General features: G+C 40.1%; 1 protein-coding gene across 5 annotated transcripts in view; it reads left to right on the forward strand.

Annotated features, from left to right (window-relative positions):
- The window catches only part of HERC3 (HECT and RLD domain containing E3 ubiquitin protein ligase 3), a 122,926-nt gene that overhangs the window by 60,460 nt on the left and 36,428 nt on the right, over positions 1-26,038 (forward strand). For 4 of the 5 annotated variants that reach the window (XM_032332864.1, XM_032332866.1, XM_032332868.1 and 1 more), the window contains 12 exons: positions 656-747; positions 1,855-1,985; positions 2,752-2,912; positions 5,078-5,154; positions 9,555-9,679; positions 11,481-11,540; positions 14,126-14,237; positions 14,866-15,055; positions 16,890-17,053; positions 17,186-17,299; positions 25,327-25,350; positions 25,444-25,533. In XM_032332864.1, the coding sequence (XP_032188755.1) occupies positions 656-747; positions 1,855-1,985; positions 2,752-2,912; positions 5,078-5,154; positions 9,555-9,679; positions 11,481-11,540; positions 14,126-14,237; positions 14,866-15,055; positions 16,890-17,053; positions 17,186-17,299; positions 25,327-25,350; positions 25,444-25,533 (1,340 nt within the window). The remainder of the gene's footprint in view (positions 1-655; positions 748-1,854; positions 1,986-2,751; positions 2,913-5,077; positions 5,155-9,554; positions 9,680-11,480; positions 11,541-14,125; positions 14,238-14,865; positions 15,056-16,889; positions 17,054-17,185; positions 17,300-25,326; positions 25,351-25,443; positions 25,534-26,038) is intronic. The other variant, XM_032332865.1, reaches the window with a different exon arrangement.

Genomic DNA, 26,038 nt, shown 5'->3' on the forward strand with positions numbered 1-26,038 from the left:
GTTTCAGTCCCAGGGAGTGGGGTGTGTGGAGTCTGTACTGTGGGAAGATAGGTGGCGTGTTCAAGAGGGGAATGAGCGAGGGGAAGAACAGCAGAGCTGCTCAGAGAGGTAGTATAGGCACGATGATGTGGGGCCGTGGAAGGTTTGGCTTCCGTCAGTGAAAGGGGAAGACAGTGAATATTTTGAGGAGAAGATGGATCCAGTTTAACTTTGGTGAGCGCAGGCCCCAGGGAAGCTGGAAGACCAGTTCGGAGGCAGTGGGAATGAAGTTGGTTATGAATATACTGTGAAGGGGGTGGTCAGTTGGTTTTGCTCATCGTTGGGTATGTGGTTGAAGGGAGGAGAGGAAAAGTGGGAGGATGAAGTTGCCATTTATGGAATGAGGGAAACTCTGTGTGTGTGTGTGTGTGTGTGTGTGTGTGTGTGTGTTTTGGGGGCTGGCGAGTGGACAGCGTTGGGTGGTGTGGGGACACCACGCATTAGGTTTTAGATGTGTTCAGAATGAGGTGTACATTAGATACTCCAGTGGATGTGCAGGCAGGAAGCTGCGTATGTGTCAGGGATCCAGGAGGACCCAAAAGTCACGCTAAGATAGTTGTGTACGTTTCATCTCAAAACTAATGGGAGTGACGTTCTGATTTTTTTCTTATTGTAGATCGAGAGTCTCCTTGCCATGTGAAACTCTTACGAACGCAGAAAGTCGTCTATATTAGTTGTGGAGAAGAACACACAGCAGTCCTTACAAAGGTAAGGGACTCAGAGTGTTTGGGTTTGTTCTGTGATGGTTTGGTGTTGGGTATGGCAGAGATGAGGATTGTTACTCGATTAGTTTTGATAGTATCTTTTAGAGTAGTGATGGTGTTTAAAAACAGTTCAGTATAAATAACCTTAAAGTATAGTATATAGCAGCATTCTGTGTTCCTCTAAAACCATTTAAATATGTGAAAAATACGGAGCAATGTACTTCATGTCTTAAAATTATCAACCTCTTTTTTCTAAAACTATCACATGCAGAGAGAATGAAAATGTATTTTTATGTTGAACAAATACTGTTAAAGATTCACTTTAGTAAAATGTCTTAACATTTCTTCAAGCACAGCTGTTAAAGAGTAGCTAACTGTAGTGAGTGCTGTGAAGTGTGTAAACCTGGCGATTCACAGACCTGTACCCCTGGGGCTAAAAATACATTATATGTTTATAAAAAAATAAAAAAATTTTTTAAAAAGTAGCTAACTATTGAGAGTAGAAGGGGGGTGGGGTTATGGACATTGGGGAGGGTATGTGCTATGGTGAGTGCTGTGAAGTGTGTAAACCTGGTGATTCACAGACCTGTACCCCTGGGGATAAAAATATATTATATGTTTATAAAAAATAAATTATTTAAAAAAAAGGTAAATGATATCTTAAACAGTGATCATTGAAAAAAATTTTAGAATAAATTCATTTGTAAAGGAAAAAAAAAAAAGTAGCTAACTTACCAATGGGTTGTGGAGCATTTAATTTCTTATATATGAGTGATTGTGCAAAGTCATCTCATTTCACCTATCTCTGTTTCCCCTCATTTTGTTTTGCTTCCTAGCACATCATTGTGCTTTGGAAATTTGCAGATGGCACATGGTCCCTTGAGCAGTGCTGTCTTTGGTCCATAAAGGTGTAGTTCTTAATTTCTTTTTTTTTTTAATTACTTTTCTACTTAATGAACATTGCAAAGAAGGCATTTTGGTGAATGATCAAGTGAGTGTCGTGTTCTTGTACACACTGTTGTGATATGAATCTTGTGTACAGAGGCTTTTCAAGGGGTGTACTCAAAACTCAGAGATACAATGTAGTCATGTCATGTTTTTCCCTTGTTAGAGTGGAGGTGTGTTTACCTTTGGCGCGGGTTCCTGTGGACAACTTGGACACGATTCCATGAATGATGAGGTTAATCCAAGAAGAGTTCTGGAGCTGATGGGCAGTGAAGTAACACAGATTGCTTGTGGCAGGTGAGTGCCCTGAAGAGATTCCTAGTGTCTGTTAAGACCTTGAAATGAATCTTGTCTTTGTAATGACAGAGCATGTGGTTAGACTTAATCATTAACATTTTTTTTAAAGATTTTATTTATCTAGGAGAAAGAGAGAGAGCAGGGGGAGGGGCAGAAGGAGAAGCAGACTCTCTGCTGAGCCCGAAGCCTGGAGCCAGGATGTAGGGCTCAATGCCAGGACCGCTGGTATCATGACCTAAGCTGAAGGCCAAGGCTTAACTGATCAAGCCGCCCAGGCACCCCTCTGACTACCAGCATTTTAAGAGATCTTGGCTGCGTACACAGCTACAGTGAAATTTGGAGAAAGTCCTATCCGAGTAGAGTATGGCAAAGACAGGTTTTAGATGAGGGGAGCAGGATGGGGACATGAGACTTATTTTGGGATAAAGACTAGCAGGGAAGAAGACATGAAGAAAGGAAAGTGAGAGAGCCTCAAAGAACTTCTTGGAAATTTTGCCTGGTGTACCCTGCTTCTTCCCTGTCATCTCGAAGGCCTGATGCAGCTGGTCATTCAGCCTTTTCCAAGTGCTGCCATCTTCCTCATTGCTTAGAGTCTCAGAGATAATGGAGAGCCAGCCACTGCAATAACAGTCAGAAGTCAGTGTGGGGCATTTCTAGGGGGTACCCAGAGACAGTGCTGTGCTCATGTGGGGGTGCTGAAAGTCAGTCTCAGTGTATATCACTAGCAGTAGAAACTATGCTGATATATGAATTTATTTTTCCCCAGACAACACACCCTAGCCTTCGTGCCTTCTTCTGGACTCATCTATGCATTTGGTTGTGGAGCAAGAGGTCAATTAGGAACAGGGCACACTTGTAACGTTAAGTGCCCATCCCCTGTGAAAGGGTACTGGGCCGCTCATAGTGGCCAGCTTTCAGCCAGAGCCGGTAAGAGCGATTTTCATTGGAATGTAATGTTATTTTAAATTACAACAAAATATTGTTTATAGAGCACATATCTATATATGACCTTGGAGTCTTTTGGAGGAAATGAGTATGAGAGCTTTTTTTTTTTTTTTTAACATTAATCAACAGTTATTTGAGTAGTTACTATGCATGAGGGTCTATAATTGAGATACTAGAGATCTCAGTTGAGAGTAAGCAAAAAAAAACCACGTTATTTTGGCCCTAGGGACCTTGGTAGTGGTGTATAAATTTTATTTGTTATTATTGCTGTTAATAAAAGTTAATGTTTATGTAACCAAGCTCTATTACTTACTTATGCTAAGCACTGAAAACAACCTTAAGAATTCGTGGTTATTATTTCATGTTGTAGATGGGGAAATTGAGTCTTAAGGAGGTTAAGTAACTTGTCAACATCACAAAGATTTTGGGGGCAGGAATTAAAACTAGGTCTGCCTCACTCTAGAGCCTGTGCTCAATGCTTGTGCTGTTAGTTTCCTTTTGCTTTTGCTATTCTGGTCATAACATGACATGATTTCTTTTTATGCCATTGTTTTCTTCTCTTAAAAAAAAAAATAGTTAAATAACACAGCGTTCATTTCATTGGAAATCAAAGTAAGTCAGTCACTCAGTATGAATGACTTGAAATAATGAATCCAGCAGCTGACAAGAAGCTGGAAAGTCATTAAAAAGAAGTGTGATTTAATAATAACTTGATTTTGAAGACTATAAAGTGACTTATGCCTTGATTAGGATTTTTTTTAAACAATAACTACCATAAGTTTCCTACTAGATTATAAGAAACTTAAGTGCAGGGGACTGAGTCTTCTTTGTAAAACCTGTGTACAGCACAAGGCCTGGCACAGACTTCTCAGTCAAGAAAGATTTATGGAATGAATATATGAGCATATAAAAATGCAGTGGAACTCAAAATACAAAATAAATAAGATTTGGTTTTGATGATGTTCCCCAAAGTGAAAGAATGGCTAGGTGTCCTCTGCCGTTTGAGAATTTCTTTTACACCAAGGCGTTGTAGACATGCTGGGAATGCATGTATTTAAGGGAAAAAAGCAATTTCATAAACTTAGGTGTTGTATAGGTTAATTTGAAATCACAACTTTTTGAAGTTTGATTAGAACCTAACTTGTGTGATCATAAATTTGTGTTTGGATGTCTGCCAAAATGATTTTATAACGTAAGTAGATAAATTTCAATTCATCATGTAAAGGCTGTGGTTTTAGGGCCCTTCATGGGAGTGTGGGAGCACAGAGGAGGGAATCTAGGAGTATTCCGGTTAGAGGAAGTTTGAGCTGTGTCTTAAAGCCTGATTTGGAGTTAGCCAGGTAGAGGACTGTGAGAGAGCGGGCAGCAGTGAGTAGCACAGAAGCACCGTGGCCGCCGCGCTGTAGGAGGCACCATGGTGGAAAGTACAGTGTGCATTGAGGGTGGTGGAAGGAAAAGATGTAGAGACAGGGGATAGTGTGGTATATTGGGAATGAAAGCAATGTTGGCGGTGTTGGAGGGTCACTGTGGATGGGAGATAAAGCAGAGAGTAGGAAACGGAGGTCCTTGGAGGACAAGCGTCGTCCTGGAGGGGCTGGAGAACAGCACACTCAGACAGTGTTACTGTTGATATCAGTGACTTTTATTTATTCATTTTATAAGATTTTACTTATTCATTTGACAGAGAGAGACAGCGAGCGAGGAAACACAAGCAGGGAGAGTGGGAGAGGGAGAAGCACGCTTCTGGCCGAGAGGGAGCCCTATGCAGAGCTGGATCCCAGGATCCTGGGATCATGACCTGAGCTGAAGGCAGAAGCTTAACGACTGAGCCACCCAGGCTCCTCTAGTGACTGTTTTAAACTGCACATCAGTGGCTGGAAAGATTAGAATGAAAAATGGAAACAACATCCTAGCTTGCTGTTGGGGAGGGACTAAGGGTAGAGTTGGAGGGGAGAATACCATTTTGTACATTATTTTTAATTGAAGTAGAAACAGTTTTGGGCACAGAGCCAGGAGAGGTTTCTTCCTTGACATAAATAAAATGGATAGGAAAGCAGTCTGAAGCATATTTTGGAGTATTAGGAAAGGGGATCAAGGAAAAAGCTTAATTACTGAAAAATATGCTCTTGAAAAAATTTTTTTGACAGATCGCTTTAAATACCATATTGTTAAACAAATCTTCTCTGGAGGAGACCAAACTTTTGTACTTTGCTCCAAATATGAGGTAAAAAATTCTTTCGACTATTATTTTGGGGGTGGAATAATGGTGAACCAGTATTTATTTTAATAAATAATTACATGAGAGCAATATTACTCTTTGTTTCTACCAATTTTATCTTATTAAGGTAAGCCAACTGATCTTGAAGATGTTCTCTCCATTTTGCTTCCTTGAAGTGCCAGTAATTTTCCTGGTATTTTAATCATAGAGTTCTAATTTATAATTTAAAATCATTTGTTTATGTCTACATTTGTTCCAAAAGATATTTAAGGAGGCCTAGAGAATTCATACTTTGGCATTATTTGACTTTCCCTTTCTTCCCTATTAGGTAGCAACAAATGATGGGTACTTGAGAACTTAGTGGGTTTGTTTGATGTGATTGAGTATATGCTAAATATAAAAGAGATGATGCAATATTCAGATATCCTTTATTATTTATCATCTGCTCATAACACCACACTAAAATTTCACATTGTGTCCTGCGTCACTCTAGTGGGTAAGTCAGGAAGAATGATGTTCCAGTATCTTTCAGCATTGCAGGTAGAGGAGAATATGGTCCAGGTAATAATCTGTGACAGAGCAGTAATCCCTCCCCTCCTCCTGGACAAGGGAAGTCATTCTGAAACCTGGGACACAGTTCTGTTTTCAGCCCTCCACTCCCTTCCTTGCTTTTGGGCACCCTCCCCTCCCCTCCCCTCCCCCACCCGATTTTATTCAACCAGCTTGTAGGGAGGACCTACTATATATTGTGCATGGATCCTTACCCTCTCATGGAACAGCAGGGAAGAGCTGTTTGTGATGATAGAGGAGTCAGAATTGGTTGGGAAGAAAATAGGAACTGTGGAGACCGGCGGCTCCTTTGAGTCCTGGAAATTTCTCCCCATTCATCTGATACTTTGCCATCTTTAAATACACAATGTTCTTGCCTTCTAGTCAGTGAAAGTCCGTGATTTGGTAGAAGAGGTTATGCTGGAGCCTGAGGCTGCAGGTTGGACAGTGGAAACTGACAACTAGATATTTTCCAGGTCAGGAGCCTGGAGAAGGTTCTGTTTAGTGCTGCCATCTGGGGTGATTTGGAACTGCTGCTTTAGACCTATTTTGGGCCCAGCTTCAGTGCTTCACAGAGAAATCTTGAGGAAAACAGAGATTATTTTGCATTTCTTCAAAATGCCAGTGAAATGAAATACGAAAAGCACTGAATCTCTGTAGGATAGTAACTTTTATCGATAAGTAGAGTTTGAAGCATTCATTTCCCTAAGAAATTGAGTTGAATAATATTATCCAATTTTAATTTGCCTATAAAAGCCAGTGTAAAAGTCAGTTTTATACTTTTATAAATATGAGATCTGATCTAAGGGGTTGTTTTAAAAATGTATTGCAGTTAACACCATTGGGACTAGAAAACAAAACATTGATGAAAAGGATATAAAATAATGTCATATTAGAGAAATAGGACAGTGAAAAGTTAAACAACTAATAAGAGTGGTCTGCATTAAAAATGTAAGATAACAAAAAAGAAACTAAAAGTTGACTATCCCTTAGGAAGGTGTTACTCTCTCTTTAAAAGTGGAGGCTGTACATATTTACTTAGACACTGTGAAACAGACAGTTTAGACACAGTTTAGACTGAGAAAATCACGTGTTTACTGCGTTACCATAACACCTGAAGAATCACTTAACAACCTAAGAGAAAGCATCTGTATTATGATAGGCTCCATTTTTATAAATGCAACTCCTTCCACTAATGCCAGGTCTCAGATAGAAGAGGGGAAGGGGGGAGTTGCGTACGGATACTGCTTTCCTACATTGGATTCCACGTCTTGGCAATTTAGGGAGTGCAGGGCAGAGTCCCTCCTTTTCCTTTTATGATGTTTGCTGCATAGGCTTGAAGAGGGAATGTGCTTAGGATGTTAGGTGTGCTTGTGTGTGCGTGTTTACGCTCATATGCCTGCAAACCAGCCTAGGTGACGTAATTTTGTTTTCCCAACGGTTATTCTCAACCTTGGTTGCCCACAGAAATCACCTAGGGGTTTTTAAAAAAACACTGATGTCTCTCAAGACTCTGATTTAGTTGGTCTAGAGTGTGACTTAGCCGTCAAGATTTTGAAAGCTCTGGTGATCCAAAGTTGGGAACACCCTAGATCAAATTTTTTTTTGGCCTGTATATAATTAGAAGACACAGAAAATTGATAACCTTTTCTTGGGTCTTTAAGTGATTCTGAGATTATACTTCATCAAGTCAGCTGTAGTTTATTGGACGTATGATGAAGAATAAGAAAATAGTTCCATATTTATTTTATAGTAAGTATGTGTCAGAGTCTGTTCAGCTTCCCTGTGAATGGGGAGAGTCATTAAAAAGTAGGCAACAGTAGTTTTACGACCAGGGTGAAGGGGCAGTCTTGCTTGTCTGTTTCCAAGTGTCCGCTTTATCTTGTGATTTTCCACTTTTGTTCTCTTATAACTGTCTGTGGCCATTTTAGTAAAGTATGATCAAGACCCAGATGATCAGAAATGTCGGCAAATGTTTCCAATTTGTTACTTGTTACATGTGCTCTTTCTTTCCCCTTATTATGATATCTTAACTCAAAACTAGGGGATGTAACCAAGAAAATTTACTTTGGAAGTTGTCTTTTTAAAAAATTTTAAAAAATTTTTTATTAAGATATAAGGTATTATTAGCCCCAGGGATACAGGTCTGTGCATCGTCAGTTTACACACTTTACACCATAGCACATGCCCCCCCCCAATGTCCATAACCCAAACATGGAAGTTGTCTTTTTATGTGTCGGTACAAAGAAGAAAAAAAACAATCATCTTATGAATTGATGGATGAATGGTTTAATATAATTGTTTCTCATTTTTCTAGTGACAGTTATGGGGGTATAAAGCACTTTCAACTTTTTCTTAGTTCTGTATCAGGAACAGGATTTGGGAAATATCAGTTGAATAAGATACATTTTAGAAAATAAAAGTGCTTATTTTTTATTTTTTATTTTTTTTAGATCTTTCTGAATAAAGGATATAGAATGCTGTGTAGCACTGGGAATTTTTTATTATTTTTTTATTTTTATTTATTTATTTATTTATTTATTTGCAGTGAGAATGGGTTTATTTTTTTAATTTATTTTTTATTTATTTTCAGCGTAACAGTATTCATTATTTTTGCATCACACCCAGTGCTCCATGCAATCCGTGACCTCTATAATACCTACCACCTGGTACCCCGACCTCCCACCCTGCCGCCCCTTCAAAACCCTCAGATTGTTTTTCAGAGTCCATAGTCTCTCATGGTTCATCTCCCCTTCCAATTTCCCCCAACTCCCTTCTCCGCTCTAACTCCCCATGTCCTCCATGCTATTTGTTATGCCCCACAAATAAGTGAAACCATATGATAATTGACTCTCTCTGTTTGACTTATTTCACTCAGCATAATCTCTTCCAGTCCCGTCCATGTTGCTACAAAAGTTGGGTATTCGTCCTTTCTGATGGAGGCATAATACTCCATAGTATATATGGACCACATCTTCCTTATCCATTCGTCCATTGAAGGGCATCTTGGTTCTTTCCACAGTTTGGCGACCGTGGCCATTGGGGTACAGATGGCCCTTCTTTTCACTACATCTATATCTTTGGGGTAAATACCCAGTAGCACTGGGAATTTTTAAGGTTATTATTGACATGTCCTTTCTGCTAGCTTTCTTATAAATGTATAACTGTATACCTGGAACAAGAAATTAAAAGGCATTAAGCTTTCATAGATTACACTGTACATTATAACTGAACTTTTTAATGATATATTTTGTCGGAGTTAGTTGAATAGTTATGGCAAACAATTACTACCTTAAAAACCTTGAGGTTAAGTGATTCAAAGCAGAGGGGAAAGAAGTGTGGAAAAGCCATATTGGGCTTGTTTCTCTGGTGAATAGTCTCTGAGACTGAGATTTATGTTGAGAAAGTTTTTCGGGGTGGGGGGGTAGAAGGGCATCTATTTGGGGATGAAGGAGGTGGGTTTGGGCAGAGGGAGAGACTGCAGGTCAGTGTAACAGAGGCCTCAGCCAGTCTCCTTGGGAGCTCTGAGGTCAGGTTGGCTTTTCCCCAGTCCTGAGTAGATGGGAGGGGCCTAGGCCTTTGTACTCCACCTCTTCCTGCCACCAGATGTTGAAGGGGTGAACCATTAGCCCCAGAACTTAAGAAATTCGAAATGCATTCAGAAATTCGAAATGCGGAGAGCAGCCCAGCCAGTAACTGTCTGGAGCTGACACCTGCAGTGGTGAGGGAGTGAAGAGGGGTATGTGGGCAGTGCACCCGTGCTCCTATGAAACCCCAAATGGAGAATATGTCAGCAGAAAGAGAAAAGATCCATCCTACATAATTTCTCTTTTTTACTGTTTTATTTAATCCTCTAGAATTCTTCCCCTGCCGTTGACTTCAGGACGATGAACCAAGCACATTACACCAGTTTAATAAATGATGAAACCATAGCAGTTTGGAGACAAAAACTCTCAGAACACAATAATGCAAATACAATCAAGTATGTGGCTGCTTGTTTTCATTTTATTTTTTACAGGGTATATTGGAATGTTCTAGCTTAGTAATTTCCCTTACTTCCATATTGAGGTTGTAAATATACATGGAATTTTTTATTTTAGGCAATCCTCTTTTTTTTTTGGCCACATATTTCTTGAGGATTTAGTGTCCTTAGGCCCAGAAAACATAATAGATTGTTCCCCCATTCTCTCAGAGTGTGTCCCTTAAACTTACCTTGTTCTTATCTTAAAAATCCTGACTGATGAAGGTGAGTTGGCCTTTCTGCTAAAAAAAAAAAAAGCTCAGGGTTATGGTTGTTTGTCCCCAAGATTTTCTTCATCTGCATAACCCAAAGTATCCCAAAAGTAAGACAGCTGTTATCTTACCTAATCTTGAATAATATGTAGCATTTTTACATTGAAAATGATTAGCTGAGATGGCACTTTAATGTCAGGTTGAGAAAATCAAGTGAAAAGGATTGAAGCCTTTGACCAAGTTTATTTTGTTTTATTACTTTTTTAAAAATATTTTTATTTATTTATTTATTTGACAGAAACAGAGATCACAAGTAGGCAGAGAAGCAGGTGGAGAGAGAGGGGGAAGCAGGCTCCCTATTGAGCAGAGAGCCCGATGTGGGGCTTGATCCCAGGACCCCGGGATCATGACCTGAGCCAAAGGCAGAGGCTTTAACCCACTGAGCCACCCAGGTGCCCCTGATCAAGTTTATTTTAAAGGAGAATTCTGCCCTGCACATTTTTATGCATTTTCATTGACTTTCCTTAGCATTTTCATTTTTCTGCAGAATCTAGTAAATGAATGAATCACACTCTGTCTACTCAGTGGTATACACTGAAATGGGTATAATACATCTTGCTTTGTGACATAGAGTATAGTAGGGCAAATGACCAGGGCCCTAAACTTTGGGCTGTACCAAGGGATCCTTGGGAATGACCTCCAGTAGCTCATGTCCTCAGAGTTTCTCTAACCCTAGGTGGCTCTGATAGGGAATTCAGTCTGGGAGGATGTAGGGGTAAGGGAAGAGGATAAGACTCATCCAGGTAGGGGCAGGTGGCTTCCCCTTTGCTGGGACCTTGACAGTTGACTCATTCGAAGTTTTCTTATTTATAAAATGAGGGGATGGAGGAAGTGATCTCTAGAGAATTTTCTTGAGCCAGATTCTCTCATTACCAGCAATTACCGCAACCCCCTCCTTAACCACGTTTTTGTTGTATTTCTTCCCTTTTCCATATACTAACTGAGAGGGTCCAGGACTCTTCACACACAGCTTTTTTCTGGGCTCTCAGAAACTAGCTGTTTTCCCAGAACCTCTGTTATATAGGTAATAGGGATAAACACTCATTTTCACTTATTTTCAATTTCTTTCTCAGGTAGGAAACACGATAGAAGGAAATGGTTGTTCATTTATTATTTTGCAAAGACAATTTCTGTGTTTGGGAGATAACAGCTGAGCTTTTCTTTTGTGATTATATGTTTGGAGTTGAGCTGGGGAATATCTTAGATGGTTGATGGTGGAAGGATGTTCAAGATGGTAATCAGTGCAAGAGTCGTTCTTTCAGTCGCTTTGGTACTTTTGATTTTAACACGACTTATGGAAAATTTAAGTACTTGTCCATTTTGAGACACAGTGTTTCTCCACAGCAAGTGTACATTTTCCAGGGATTCATCTGGGTAGGAAAGCTGCTGTTAATGAAATCCTGGACTAGATAACTAACCTGTTGTTGAGGCTTGAATAACTATTTCTTTGTGATTATTAAAGGCTTGCCCACCTTTTTCTTTCTGAGCAGTGGTGTTGTTCAGATCTTATCTTCCGCAGCCTGTTGGAATGGAAGTTTTCTTGAAAAAAAGTAAGTGATTTAGAATCTTAAAAAAAATACCCACATGTGATGCAAATACTTACTCAGCAAAGACTTCTGTTCTCTTTGATGCTGGTTGGCCTTAGTTCAGTGGATAGGCTGATGATTTGTGCAAAAATTGGAATGCCTAATAATGAAGAACAAGAGGATGTCAGGAAGGGCAATGCTGATTCATGCCTGGTTGGCAAAGATTAGCAAAGAGCGACACTATCTCAGAGAGAGTTGATGTAATCAACAGCAGGATTTCTTAGGGCATTCTAAAATGTTACCCCCAACATGTGTACCATATTTGTTTTTAAATCCTTAATTCTTCAAGTAATCTCAGTTTCATTGGATTGCTTTCCCAAAGGTTTTACTCTTCTCAAAAAGAGCGAGCTTAGGGGGATGTTCCAAGGAAGCTGTAGGAGCTCCTTGGACTTAGGTCTAGCTTAGTTCACCAGGGTGTGCCATTTGGGCTGAATTTCCAAGTAGTAAATGGCATTTCCTTGCTTGGCCTTATCACTTTTGCAAATATACCCCTTGGGAACCTCATGCAGCAGAGCTCTTTGAACTCTGGTGATCCCAAGTCCTGATCATCTCTAGTCCTTTTTTGCCAGTGACCAGGTGAATGAAATCCCAAGAAGATTTAGAATTCAGTTCTGTGTGTGAATCCCACTCCATCCCCCACCAAAAATTTATGTCCCTACTTGGGTTGCCAGAGGTCAATTCAGAAACTCTCTTCAGTTTCAGCTAGAGATTGCCAGGTCATGTACTTATATCATTAGGGTGGCTGAAATGAGCTCTTCCAGTTTATTTCAGACTTAGTATTTAGCCTTTTCCTCCAGGGAAAATATCCTGGATTGTGCTGATGTTGGTCTTTTAGGACTGTGGTTTTTCAACCAAGGGGACATTTAGCAATGTCTGGTGACATTTTTTGGTTGTTCCAATGGTGGGGGGTAATACTACTGGCATCCAGTGGGTAAAAACCAAGGGTGTTGCAAAGCACCTCACAATCCTATCCATCCAACAAGGAATTATTTGGCCCCAAAAGTCAATAGCACCAAGGCAGAGAAACCTTGTTCTAGAAGATTAGGTTTTTATGAAGGGTTGGAACGGCCCTTAGCCAGATTTGTCAGGCTATTCATCTTTAGTTTCATAAATTCCATAGAGATGTGGCTAAAGTCTTTTTTTTTTTTTTTTTAACTGACAGCTGTGCTATTTCAGGAGTCCTGCTTATGTAGTTTATGCAGAATGCCTCACAGGAAACCAATTAAAGTGAAGACCATTTTTACAAAGCATAAATACATTTAGATAAAATAGATAAAATATTTTGTCTTTTCTTTAATCCACTGAGCCACCCAGGTGCCCCATATTTTGTCTTTTCTTAACAGCATGGCAGAAAATACCTCAAAGCATATGGAAGGTTACATAAAGGACACCAGAATTCATTTCTGTGTTTGGGGTAGATTTATTTTTAGAGTAAAAATAACAAAACACCCCACAAACAAAGCCCAAGCATCTCTTTATTTGACCATTTAAGTTTCAGTACCTATAATTATGATTTTTTTAATGTTAGAAACTCTACTTTTGTTTTTATAAATTACAGCATTGCTGTCAGATGGTGTTAAAACTGTTTGAATGTGTCCATTACTCATAAACAGTAGCCTCTTTTGCAAATGCAGAGTTCTTTTGTAATTAATAGATGTGGTAATGTTCAAGAGTAGGAATTTAAGAGATATTCTCTAAAAGTCTCTAAAAGGCCAAGATTTTATTTAAGGTTAGAAAAAAATGATTAGTTGCTAGGAAGTTAAAAAGACAGTAGTGGTGAAATTAGTCCTTAGGTGTATGTAATTGTATCCCCTGTGTAAACTCAGAGAGACACTAACTTTGTATTTGTTGTAGATCTGCTTTTTTAAAAAAATTACTGAGAAAAGCTTTAAAGGAAGTTTGTTCTGCCTGCCATTTGTTGATGAGTGGGCCAGTTTGCACAGGGGGTGTGTTTTGCCCCTCAATACGGCATCTATCTCTAGGTCAGTGTACCAAAATTACAGAAAAAGGCAAAAATTCAAGAGTAAATCAGGGAAATAACACTCTGCTTATAAATTTCAAGATAGCCTCAAATGGAAATGATGATCCTTGCTTGTACTTTGAATGGAAAGAAAGAAAACTTGAAAATTTTAAGATCATCTTGACAAAGGGGTTCCAGAGCTTGATTCTGTGGGGCTTTCTTGAAATGTAGTTTTATTTGCTTTTTTTTTTTTTTTTAAAGATCTAGTTATTTGACAGAGAGAGACACAGCAAGAGAGGGAACAGGAGCAGGGGGAGTGGGAGAGGGAGAAGCAAGCCTCCTGTTGAGCAGGGAGCCTGATGCGAGGCTCAATCCCAGGAACCTGGGATCATGACCTGAGCGGAAGGCAGATGTTTAACGACTGAGCCACCCAGGCGCCCCTGAAGTGTAGTATTTTAATGCAACTTGTCCACTAGGCAAACTTTAAATCCAATCAGTAGGGACAGACTATTTTGTTTCCCATTTCTAATTCCTATCAGAGTGTTTGCTTTGTTTTCTTTTATTACACACTTTTAAAATTTTTGTTTAGAATTGATGAACATTTTAAAACAAGTCCCAAAATCCCTGGGATTGACCTGAACTCAACGAGAGTGTTATTTGAAAAATTAATGAGCTCTCAACACTCCATGATTCTAGAACAGGTAAGTTCCTTACATTTACAGAGTGTATTTTTTAAAAAAAAATGCATTTTTGCATTGCAGTGATTCAACTTTCTTCTTTAAAATTATTTTTATTAACATATAATGTATTATTTGCCCCAGGGGTACAGGTCTGTGAATCATCAGGCTTACACATCTCACAGCACTCACTGTAGCACATACCCTCCCCAATGTCCATAACCCAACCACCCTCTCCCTACCTGCCTTCCCCCGGCAACCCTCAGTTTGTTTTGTGAGATTAAGAGTCTCTTACGGTTTGTCTCCCTCCCGATCCCATCTTGTAGTAATTCAACTTTCAAGAAAAACAAAGAGTAAGATAAAAAGGCAAAAATCTTGTATAAATCTTAACTCTAAAATATTCACTATGGGAATTTGACCTTCCTTTGGCTTTCTTCTTAGCTTAACTCTTTCTAAGCAAATGCCCTCCCAGAGTAAGGTCTGCAGGGGTGGGGATCTTTGGCTTTTTGTTCTATTGATGTATCTCTTGAGTGCCCCGGTGCATATACTGAGTGAATGGGAGTTGAGATATCGAATACCTTATGGATTTAGAGGTAACGTAACTAAATCTCAGGCACGTTAGAATTTCTCAGTATTCTTTTCTCTCATGCAGATCTTGAACAGCTTTGAAAGTTGCCTAATTCCTCAGTTGTCGAGTTCACCACCAGATGTTGAAGCCATGAGAATCTATTTAATACTACCGGAGTTCCCCCTGCTCCAGGATTCCAAGTATTACATAACGCTGACCATTCCCCTGGCCATGGCCATTCTGCGGCTGGATACAAACCCCAGCAAAGTATTAGGTGAATTTGTGAAACTCAATACCAGTGGTTTTGTACTTTTTATTTTATTGGTGTGACCACTGGCTCTCAGTGGACTGAGAGCCGAGAATCTATTTGTTGCCATTTAATATGCTTACCATTCAGATCTTACCTTTCTTTGCTGCTTGTCCTCTAATTGGCCATATTTGCACGATGAGCAAATTGAACCATTATTTACGTTATTTGAGATTATTCATGCCAGACTAATCTTGATTTTTAAATATTCACAAGGTTAGATTATGCAACTTTAAACTACTTTTTTCACCTCCTACCTTTGCTAGTCGTTAATAGCATCTCAAAAATTATTGTCCCTCTGTTGCACTTTCTCCCTTACCTAATTTAGGGGGTGGGAGTGAAATGAACAGTTTGGTGTGATGCACAGGTCTCCAAAAGAGGAGAGGAAGAAAATGACCTAGTGGAGACTTACCCAATGTTTGTTCTGTTTTTCTTTTTTAGGACAGTTGAGTCCACACTGATTTTTGCAGGCCACGGACACTTTGCTGAGATAAGAACCTTCCGTTCCTCAGTGAATTGGAGAGTGTCTCTCATGGGAGTAGCGCCTGAGATGTTTTTGTTAATCAAGTGCAGAAAGTCTGTCACCTGGCTTTTCCTTTTATTTATTTATTTTTTTTTCTGGTAAATTTTTTTTCAGGTGTTCATTGCAACTCAGTAACTTCTGCGTTCCATGTGGACTAGGATGTTACTTGAGTGTGTCTCCCCATGAGTAAAGAGACCTGTGTTCCTGAGGATGGAATCCCGGCTTTTCCATATTGCTTCCACCTTTGCAGAAGATTTAAAACAGAAATAATAAAGCACTAGGAATATGTTAGTCCTTCATTTTGCTTTTTTAAGATTGAAGCCCCGAGGGGCATATTTTTTCAGGTATTCTAGTAGACTGTGAGGTAGAGGATGGCGATCTCCGAAGGAACATTACCTGATGTTTAAGTTTTGGGTTTCGTTTTTGTTTTTTTGTTTTTTTTTTTTAATTTTAATTTTTTCTAGGTAGGGCCATGCAGAGAGATCAGAGTTGTTCAGTTTTACGCTTGTTTTTAACTGCTAATTAAAGTAATTTAAATTTAAAAGAATATCCCAAAGTGTATGGAAACCACTGCAGGTACCCATTCACACAAAGATTCATGATTATTAGTATTTTGCCCTTTCTGTTTTCTGTATTCCCCCTACCACCACCTTTATATTTTTGCTGAAATATTTTTTAAAAATATAGACATCCTATCATTTCATCTGCTAAGTATTTCAGTATGGCTGAATTCACTTCTGACAATGTAGAAACCAATGCTTGAGCCTTCTTGTCTGGTTATGAGAAAGCACGGTTTGGGGAGAAACAGAAATAGTAGTTTTCCACTAACATCCCCCTTGAAGGGAGGGTGTGATTGCCCTGTGTTCAGGGGCGTGTGGTCCTTTGCATCCCCGGCACAGCATGTAGGTGGAGGCAGAAGTGAGGGGGGCAGCAAGAATGAGGAGACGTGAATGCTCCCGCCCACAACAGGTGCCTCAGCATCTTGTCCATATGGACCTTTGGAACTGAATTTCTAGCTTAGCTCTCTGAATGGGTCTTGGAGGGGGATAAAAAAAATCAGATCAAGCATTACACAAAAAGCTCGAGGGATTCTTTTGTAGCTCCTGCTCTCTCCAGAAATGCTTTAATGGATTCTTTTTAAAGTCAGCTTTGGGAAACTGTATTTTAGACTAATGTTTATTTTTTAGCTGGAGCGGTTTTTAGCTAGTAGGCAGAAGACATAATAACTCGATCAAGGATACATGCTGAAATATGTCTTTTCTTTCTTTCTTTCTAAAGATAACTGGTGGTCTCAGGTATGCCCAAAATATTTCATGAAGCTGGTAAACCTCTATAAAGGTGCGGTCGTTTATCTACTGAGAGGAAGAAAGACATTCTTAATTCCTGTACTGTTTAACAATTATATTACAGCAGCTCTCAAGCTCCTAGAGAAGTTATATAAGGTGAGCACAGGGAGGAGCCTGTGGGGAGAGGGCTGAGTAGATGGTAGGCTCAAATGTCCTACTGAGGTTTTCCATGGAAAGCCCTCTTTGACTTGTCTTGTTTTTAATTTTCTTTATTTCATTCCTCATCAGGTAAATCTCAAAGTGAAGCATGTGGAGTATGATACATTTTACATTCCTGAGATTTCCAGTCTTGTGGACATTCAGGAAGACTACCTCATGTGGTTCTTGCATCAAGCCGGCATGGTAAGAATTCATGTAAAGCAGATTTTAAAGCTTTAGTCTTTTTTCGGAGTACAAATTTGGGCAAGAAGAGCACATCTGAGCCCCAGATTTGTCCCTGACTTTGGTATTAATGTCACAGTGTTTTGGCTGGCTTGGCATTCCTGAAACTTTTGAAGTGCTCTGAGAAATCATAAGTGGTCAGTAAGGATTCATAAATGGGTAGTCAGCCAGAATGGTTCAAATCTTAATTAGTTGGCCAACATTTTATTTATTTATTTTAAGATTTTAAATTTTATTTTGTCAGTGTTCCAAGATTCACTGTTTATGCACCACACCCAGTGCTCCATGCAATACATGCCCTCCTTAATACCCACCACCAGGCTCACCCAAACCCCACCCTCTCCCCTCCAAAACCCTTAGTTTGTTTCTCAGAATCCACAGTCTCTCATGTTTTGTCTCCCTCTCCAATTTCCCCCAACTTACTTCTCCTCTCCATGTCCCAATGTCCTCTGTGTTAAGTAAGTGAAACCATATGATGATAGACTCTCTCTGCTGGCCTTATTTCACTCAACATAATCTCTTCCAGTCCCATCCATGTTGATACAAAAGTTGGGTATTCATCCTTTCTGATGGAGGCATAATACTCCATTGTATATATGGACCATATCTTATTTATCTATTTGTCTGTTGAAGGGCATCTTGGCTCTTTCCACAGTTTGACAATTGTGGCCATTGTGCTATGAACATTGGGGTACAGATGGCCCTTCTTTTCACTATATCTGTATCTTTGGGGTAAATACCCAGTAGTGCAACTGCAGGGTCATAGGGTAGCTCTGTTTTTAATTTATTAAGGAATCTCCACACTGTTTTCCAAAGTGGCTGCATCAACTTGCATTCCCACCAACAGTGTAAGACGTTCCCCTTTCTCTACATTCTCTCCAACACTTGTTGGGTTGTTTCTTTGTTTTGTTGACTGTTTTCTTTGTTGTGCAGAAGCTTTTGATCTTGAAGAAGTCCCAAAAGTTCATTTTCACTTGTTTCCTTTGCCTTTGGAGACATGTCTTTTTTTTTTTTTTCTATTTTTTAAAGATTTTATTTATTTATTTGACAGAGAGCGAGCAATCACAAGTAGGTAGAGAAGAAGGCAGAGAGTGGGGGCCAAAGACAGATGCTTAACCCACTGAGCCACCCAGGCGCCCCTGGAGACACATCTTGAAAGAAGTTGCTGTGGCCGAGGTCAAAGAGGTTACTGCCTATGTTCTCCTCTAGGATTCTGATGGATTCCTGCCTCACGTTGAGGTCTTTTATCCATTTTGAGTTTATCTTTGGGTACAGTGTAAGAGAATGGTCGAGTTTCATTCTTCTACATATAGCTGTCCAATTTTCCCAGCACCATTTTTTTGAAAAGACTGTCTTTTTTCCACTGTATATTTTTTTCCTGCTTTGCCAAAGATTATTTGACCATAGAGTTGAGGGTCCATATCTGGGCTCTGCACTCTGTTCCACTGGTCTATGTCTCTGTTTTTGTGCCAGTACCATGCTGTCTTGGTGATCACAGCTTTGTAGTAAAGCTTGAAATCAGGCAACGTGATGCCCCTAGTTTTGCTTTTCTTTTTCAACATTTCCTTAGCAATTCGAGGTCTCCTCTAGTTCCCTACAAATTTAGTATTGTTTGTTCCAGCACTTTGAAAAATGCTGGTGGAATTTTGATTGGGATGAGTTGGCCAACATTTTAAAAATCAAGGTATCTAAAGTATTCACACTGGTAGGAGCAGCAAGTAGGATGGTGGTGGCTGGGGCCTGAAGGAAGGGAAATGGAGAGTTGTTTAGTAGCTATAGAACTTCAGTTTTGGAAGAGGAAAAAGTTCTGGAGATCTGCTGTGTAATAATGTGAACATAGTCAGCACTACTGAATTGTACACCTAAAAATGGTAAAGATGGCAAACTTTATGTTAGGTGTCTTTTACTACAGAAAAGGCAAGATGCTTAAAATGAATTTTTAGCTTTTCTTGAAACTTGGAATATCTGGCAGCATAGCCCATCCTCCCAGATGGTGTCGTGGGTTGGAGTTCAACAGTGGCTCTTTAGATGAGGTTTCTACGTGCCACAATCCCCACTGCCCCTCAATTTTGACATTAAGGAAAGGATCATTTGCTAATTACCATCTTCTAATAGGTAGCTTACTTCAGTCGTCTCATGTTGGCACCTGAACCCTGCAGGCCTCCTCTGATTTGGGATTATGGGTGTGACGATGTCACCTATCCCTGACCTAGCTGTCACCGTATGTTAGAGGTACCGCCCACAGGACTGCAGATTCCTGCCTGCCACCATGACTTGGGAAGGAGTGCCCAGTTTGATTGCACACTGGCCTGGGATCTCTGCCAGGGTGTTGAGGACCGACCTCTCCTCTGTGGCGTGTGTGTAAATTGGAGTTATGTCAGGAAATAGAATGAAGATGTGGTCACTGTACTTAGTGAAGTCATGTGCAGCAGATATATTTGATGTGAGTCCTTGCCAGTTGAACAGATCCATCACCAATGTTGAGACAGTATTTTCCCTGTAGTGTTTTTGGAGGTCAGTAATGGTCTCTAATAGCAAGGTGTATGAAGAGGTTTATTTAACGTAGAAGATTATTTGGTTTGTCAAATAAGAGATGATCAGTGCTAGAGACAATAATGTGTTTTTAAAATTTAAATTCACTTAATTAGCATACAAATCACATATACTTTGGTATTTGTGTCGGGGGTAAGGCTGTGCCTGATCAGTCTTACTACCCAGTGCTCAGTACAACACATCCCTCCCCAGTGTCCATCACCCAGTTACATGGTTGTTTTTTTTTTTTTTAATATTTTATTTATTTATTTGACAGAGATCACAAGTAGGCAGGGAGGCAGGCAGAGAGAGAGGAGGAAGCTGGCTTCCCACTGAGCAGAGAGCCCGATTTGGGGCTCGATTCCAGGACCCCAGGATCATGACCTGAGCCGAAGGCAGAGGCTTTAACCCATTGAACCACCCAGGTGCCCCTATTTAGGCTCTTTTGTTTCTAGGTAAGGAATTGGAGGCCCACAGAAGTTAAACAGTTCTTCCAACTGTTTAAGCAATTTAGCTAGCTTCATAAAAGCCAGTTCTTCTGACTTTGAATCTTCCCTTTCTGCGACTGGATCTTGACTAAAATACTTCTAATGAACCCTAGTTCTCTTTGCCACCGAAAAAGAAGTTGCTAGTGTTAGAAATGTAGATGATCATGATAGCAGTCTGTGAATGACAGTACTTAAGTGAGCAACTCTGGCTTTCTTTTAGATTCCACGTAGAGGTGATGCCATGTAGTATCTGTCTTTCGCTGTCTGGCTCATTTTACTTGGCATAATGCCCTTCAGGTTCACGCATGTTTTTGTAAATGGCAGGATTTCCTTTTTTATGGCTGGATAATATTCCTGTGTGTGTGTATGTGTGTGTGCATGCATGTGTGTGTGTGTGTACACCACAATAAATGGCGTTGTGTGTCAAATGTTTTAGTGTGGTAGTAGCTGAGGCAGTCCAGTGTATAGTTCAGAGCACATGCTCTAGTCAAAAAGAACTGGGTTCAGATCTCAAAGGTGGCATACCAGCTCTGTCTCCTTAGGCAAGTTGCTTAATTCCTACAGTCCTGGTGTCCTTGTTTGTAAATGAGAATTATGATGGTCTAGTGAGAATTAGCTGGAGAAAGCATGGAAAGGTTTTACTTGGCAGAGTGCTCAGTGTGTGGCATATAATAAACCCTCACTGACTAGTTCTCAGTAAGCAGCTCTGGCGCACGTGTGGTGTGTCACAGGTGTGTCACAGCACACCTGTGGTGTGCTGGTCACTGGGGATGCAAACGTGTAGCATGTGGTGGTTGCCTCTGTGGGGTAGTCAGTGAAGAGGCAGCAGTGAAAAAAGGTGTTACAAAGCTGTGTTGCTCTTGTGTGGAAAGGGCAATGGAGCACAAAGGGAACATTCTAGAGTGGCTGATTTTTGCTCATTTTAAAGATTTATTTTAATTTATTCCAGAGAGAGAGAGAGAGAGCAGAGGAAGGAGCAGAGGGAGAGGGACAAGTAGACTCTGTGCTGAGTGTGGAGCCTGATATGGGGCTCCATTTCAGGACCCTAAGACTTAACCAATGGAGCTGCCCAGGGGCCCTGATTTTCGCTCATTTTAAAGAAGAGGTGGTAGTGGTTTGGTTCTTTCAGTTCATAAACTGCCATCTTCTACACTTGAAAACCAAAGAGCACATAGAACAAGTGGCTTCGCGGGCTGCCCTAGAGGGCAGCGGGAGGGAGAAAGTGAGCGACAAAGTAAATGCTTCCCAAGTAAACACAAGAACTGACTTGACATCTTGCTGGATATGTCACATGGGGCAGCGGTCTGGCTCTAGGTACTGTGTTGTGCATGGGCGAGACAAGGCCACTTGTTCATTTAGCATCAAGCTGTAATGCAGGGAAGCCAGACTTGTCTGTGGTAGGGACAGAAATGCCCGGTGGCAGGCCCTAAGGCCCTGAGTGAGCTGTCTTCTCCTTGTGCTGCAGGTGTTTGTACAGTACCTCCTGTCCCCAGCCAGCCACAGCCACACTTAGGAAATGTGGATTTCGAATTTAAAAAAGGAGAAAAGGGTATTCCCAATTTCCCACTTCTGCACCATGTACTTATTCCATGCTTCTGTTTAATATACTTTTGAAAATGAAATAAGGTCACAGTCTAATCCCATCTCAAGCAGGAGCACTTGAAGTATGATCCGTTACCAGTACTTTGCTACTTTTATATTTGTCACACTCATTCTGGGGCGGTGGATGGCCCAGGACAGGTAGCTTCCTCCCCAAGAGGGTCGCGTATCTTACCAGTTCACGCTCACGCTCCTACCTACGTTAGGGAGAGCAGCTGTAGAGCAAAATTCTAACGCTGCTGTTTGAACACTCATTTCCTGTAATACAGAAATGCCGGGATTAACAGCATTTCTAAAATAGCATTTACAGAATAAAAATCAGTGAAATTAAATGATTGTATTTCAGATTCAAAAACCCATAGACTTATAAAAAATTATAGACCTTTTATGGATAAACAGACCTTCATAGGGATGCCTGGGTGGCTCAGTCGGTAAGGTGGCTGGCTCTTGATTTCGGCTTATGTCATGCTCTTGGGTCTTCGAGCTCTGTGGCTGGCTCTGCGCTAAGCAGCGAGTCTGCTTGAGATTCTCTCTCCCTCTTCCCCTCCCCCACACTGGCGCTTGTGCTCTCTCTCTCTAGAATAAACGGGTAAAACTTTAAAAATTTTTCAAAGAAGTAGACCATACCGTTCTGTTCCTTCTTTTGACTGAATAGCCTTCCTTTGCCTTCTTTAGAGCTGGCACTGTGATCCTCCCCTGGTTGGGGGAGGGTCTCACGGACCATCAGCTCTCTGGCCTTGGCTCTTGCTCCTAACCAAGGCAGTTCTGGATTTCTTGGGAGGCAACAGACCAAACCCCAATACCGCTCCAGGAGAGGGTGGTGACCTTGCCCTCCATTTAACTCCTTCCCTCCTGCAGAAGAGACATCTGCCTACTTCCCAAACTGGGTTCTTGCAGGGGTAAGGAGGTCAGGTGAGGGGCTGTGGGAGGGACTAGGACTGAGGAGGTAGATGTTGGAGGAGGCCTGGGTGGGCTCGTGCTGGGACTTGCAGCAAGAGGGCAGCAGCATGGTCCGAGAACAGCAGCGGGCCTGGAGTGAGCTGGGACCTTCAGACAGCTGCCAGCTAAGGTCTGAAATAACTGTACTGGCCAGCAAAAACACCCGTATTTAAGAAGACTCGGTCTGCTGCAGTGCTGTAATGCCCACAGCCGTTCTTGTGGTCACTCTGGTCACTTCTCTCCCAGTCACTTTTACATTTGAAGATTTCAAAACTTTATCTTGCTTTATAGACCACACACGTTAAAGATCTTTTTTGTCCCTTGAGAATAAGCAAATAACCATAGTTCTGAATATTGCCACCGCTTTTTTTTTAAATTATTAAAATTTTTTTATAAACATATAATGTATTATTAGCCCCAGGGGTACAGGTCTGTGAATCGCCAGGTTTACACACTTCACAGCACTCACCAAAGCACATACCCTCCCCAATGTCCATAACCCCACCACCCTCTCGCTACCCCCCTCCCCCGGCAACCTTCAGTTTGTTTTGTGAGATTAAGAGTCACTTACAGTTTGTCTCCCTCCCAATCCCATCTTGTTTCATTGATTCTTCTCCTACCCTCCAAATCTCCCACGTTGCATCTCCCCTTCCTCATATCAGGGAGATCATAGGATAGTTGTCTTTCTCCGCTTGACTTATTTCGCTAAGCATAATACCCTCTAGTTCCATCCATGTTGTTGCAAATTTGCTACCGCTTTTAAACCCACTTCCCTAGGATGCTTCTACCTTTTTCAGGTACCTAGACTAGAAGGTCACTTTGTGAAGGGCTGTTTTATGGTATGTGGCCTTTTTTTCCTTTTTTTTTTTTTTAGTGATTTCAATTTTTAAATTCCAAATAATTAGAAATGTAGGTATGAGAATGAGCTAAATTAGTCTGGATTATATATGCCTAATTCCTTATCTTGTCTCACTGGACTGGAATCCACTCACAGTTAGGGTTTCTTAGTCTAGAGAAATGTTCCAAGATCTCTAAAGGAACCTTTATATAGGTTCCTATATATAGGATAATTTTAATGAAAATGGATGGATTTTAGTGAAAATTGCTATTAAATGATTTCATCGAAATATACAGAAACACAAAAGGAGGTAGTTAAACCCTTCTTATTTAGTAGCCTTTAACAATTATAGAGCCAACCAAATCTATAAATTAAATGCAGACAAAACTCTATAATCAGTAAAATGCAGATTAGCCTTATGATGAAATGTGACAGCAAAAACATCTTATTGAAACCCACTGCATTGTGGGGAGGAACTGCCAGCTGTCTGTCAGGCCTTGGTGCCTGAATTCCCGCAGCCTGCCGGCCCTGGGATGACTCAGCTCTATTCTCTTTTCAGAAGCTATTAAACATTCTTTCATGCAGTGGGCCAAGACTGTTCCTGGCCTTTTCCTGGGCGCAAATGCATCACTTACAGAGGAAGGCTGCTTTTCTTCTTTTTCTTTACCCTTGGACAATTAAGCATATATAATGTGACGCCAGGGCAATCATTAAAATAAATGGAAATCATCTTAAGGAGGTTGTTCAGAATGCATTTTCATGAATTTTTTTTAGGATATTATTTTTAAAAACTCACAGAATTTTTAAAAATTCATAGAGCACTTTCAGATCTCAGAGTAAGCCTGCAGTTTTCTGTCTGAGAAATACTGCTGATCAACAGAGTGTATATTGTTGACGTTTTTGTTTCGATTAAATCAATCAATAATGTTTGTCACATAACCTAACAACTTCCAGAAAAAAAAAACTTTTTTTTTTTTTTTTTTTGGTAAATGGTAACAAACCTTGTTGATATGTTTCATTTGTGATTTTTATTATTTATTGTTATTCCCGTCCTCAGAATTTTATTTAGATTTATTCACATATTGATGGACTATCTTCTACAGGCCAACCACTAGTCTAAGTGCTGAGTCAGGGACAGGCTTCCAAATACTTGTTTTCTCCTAGTCGTACAGTGTGTGTTTGTGTGTGTATGTGTGTGTGTGTAAGAAGATGAAATATGACACCAAATACAATGCAGTCTGCATCATCCATTTTACCCAATAAAATTAATATCTGAAGTCAAGGTTGTAAAGTTCCTGTTTTGGAATTTGATTTCTTATAAAAGAACATTCCGTTAATGCTGTAAATTATGGAGTCAATGAAATGGTCTTTAAAGGTCCTTGAAAATTTTTTAGAATTAGTTTCATATTTTTTTCTTAGTCTGTACCCATCAAAACATCTGCTCTTTTCCATCAAAAATCCAGTCAGCCATCCAAAGGATGCCTGGGCAGAGATTGGTTATATGTTTTGTTATTTATATTTTATATTTGCAGGGGTTAGAAATTTCAGGTTTTGCAATCCAAGTAAGAGACTTTTTATTTTTCTTTATACAGAAGGCTAGACCATCTATAATACAGGTAAATCATCCATTTTTCATTTAATTCTATATTTTTCCAGCAGTATTCTCTGTGGAACACTGTAATATTTGCCAATAATATGTTTTATTCTAGGATACTGTCACACTTTGTTCCTACCCTTTCATCTTTGATGCCCAAGCCAAGACCAAAATGTTACAAACCGATGCTGAACTACAGATGCAGGTATCACATTTTAAAAATGATTTCCTCTTCTTACGGTGTTCTCTTCATCCTAAGCATTCCATTGTAACTTTTACTAACGGGAAAGAGTCTGTTTAGCTTGTAACTTTCCTTATAACTTTTTAGAACTACTATAAATTTTTTCAGCAATTTTATGTTGAATGTAACACCTCTGCATGAATGCATGTTTACCTGGATCTGGGATTGGCAAGCATTTTCGTAAAGGGCCATATAGTAAGTATTTTAGTCTTCATGGGCCATGTAGTCTATCTCGACTATTCAGCTATTTCATGTTGTAACATGGAAAGCAGTGATTGACAGTAAGTAGATGAATGAGCATGATGTTTTTCTAATACAATTTTCTGTACACTGACATTTGAATTTTATATAATTTTTACATGTGAAGTTTTTTTCCCCCCTTCCCCCCCCCAATCATTTAAAAATGAAAAAAACATTGTTATTTCAAGAGCTATACAAAAACAGGGAACAGGCTCGGTTTGGTCTGCAG

This window comes from Mustela erminea, chromosome 2 (assembly GCF_009829155.1).
Source record: "Mustela erminea isolate mMusErm1 chromosome 2, mMusErm1.Pri, whole genome shotgun sequence".
NCBI lineage: Eukaryota > Metazoa > Chordata > Mammalia > Carnivora > Mustelidae > Mustela > Mustela erminea.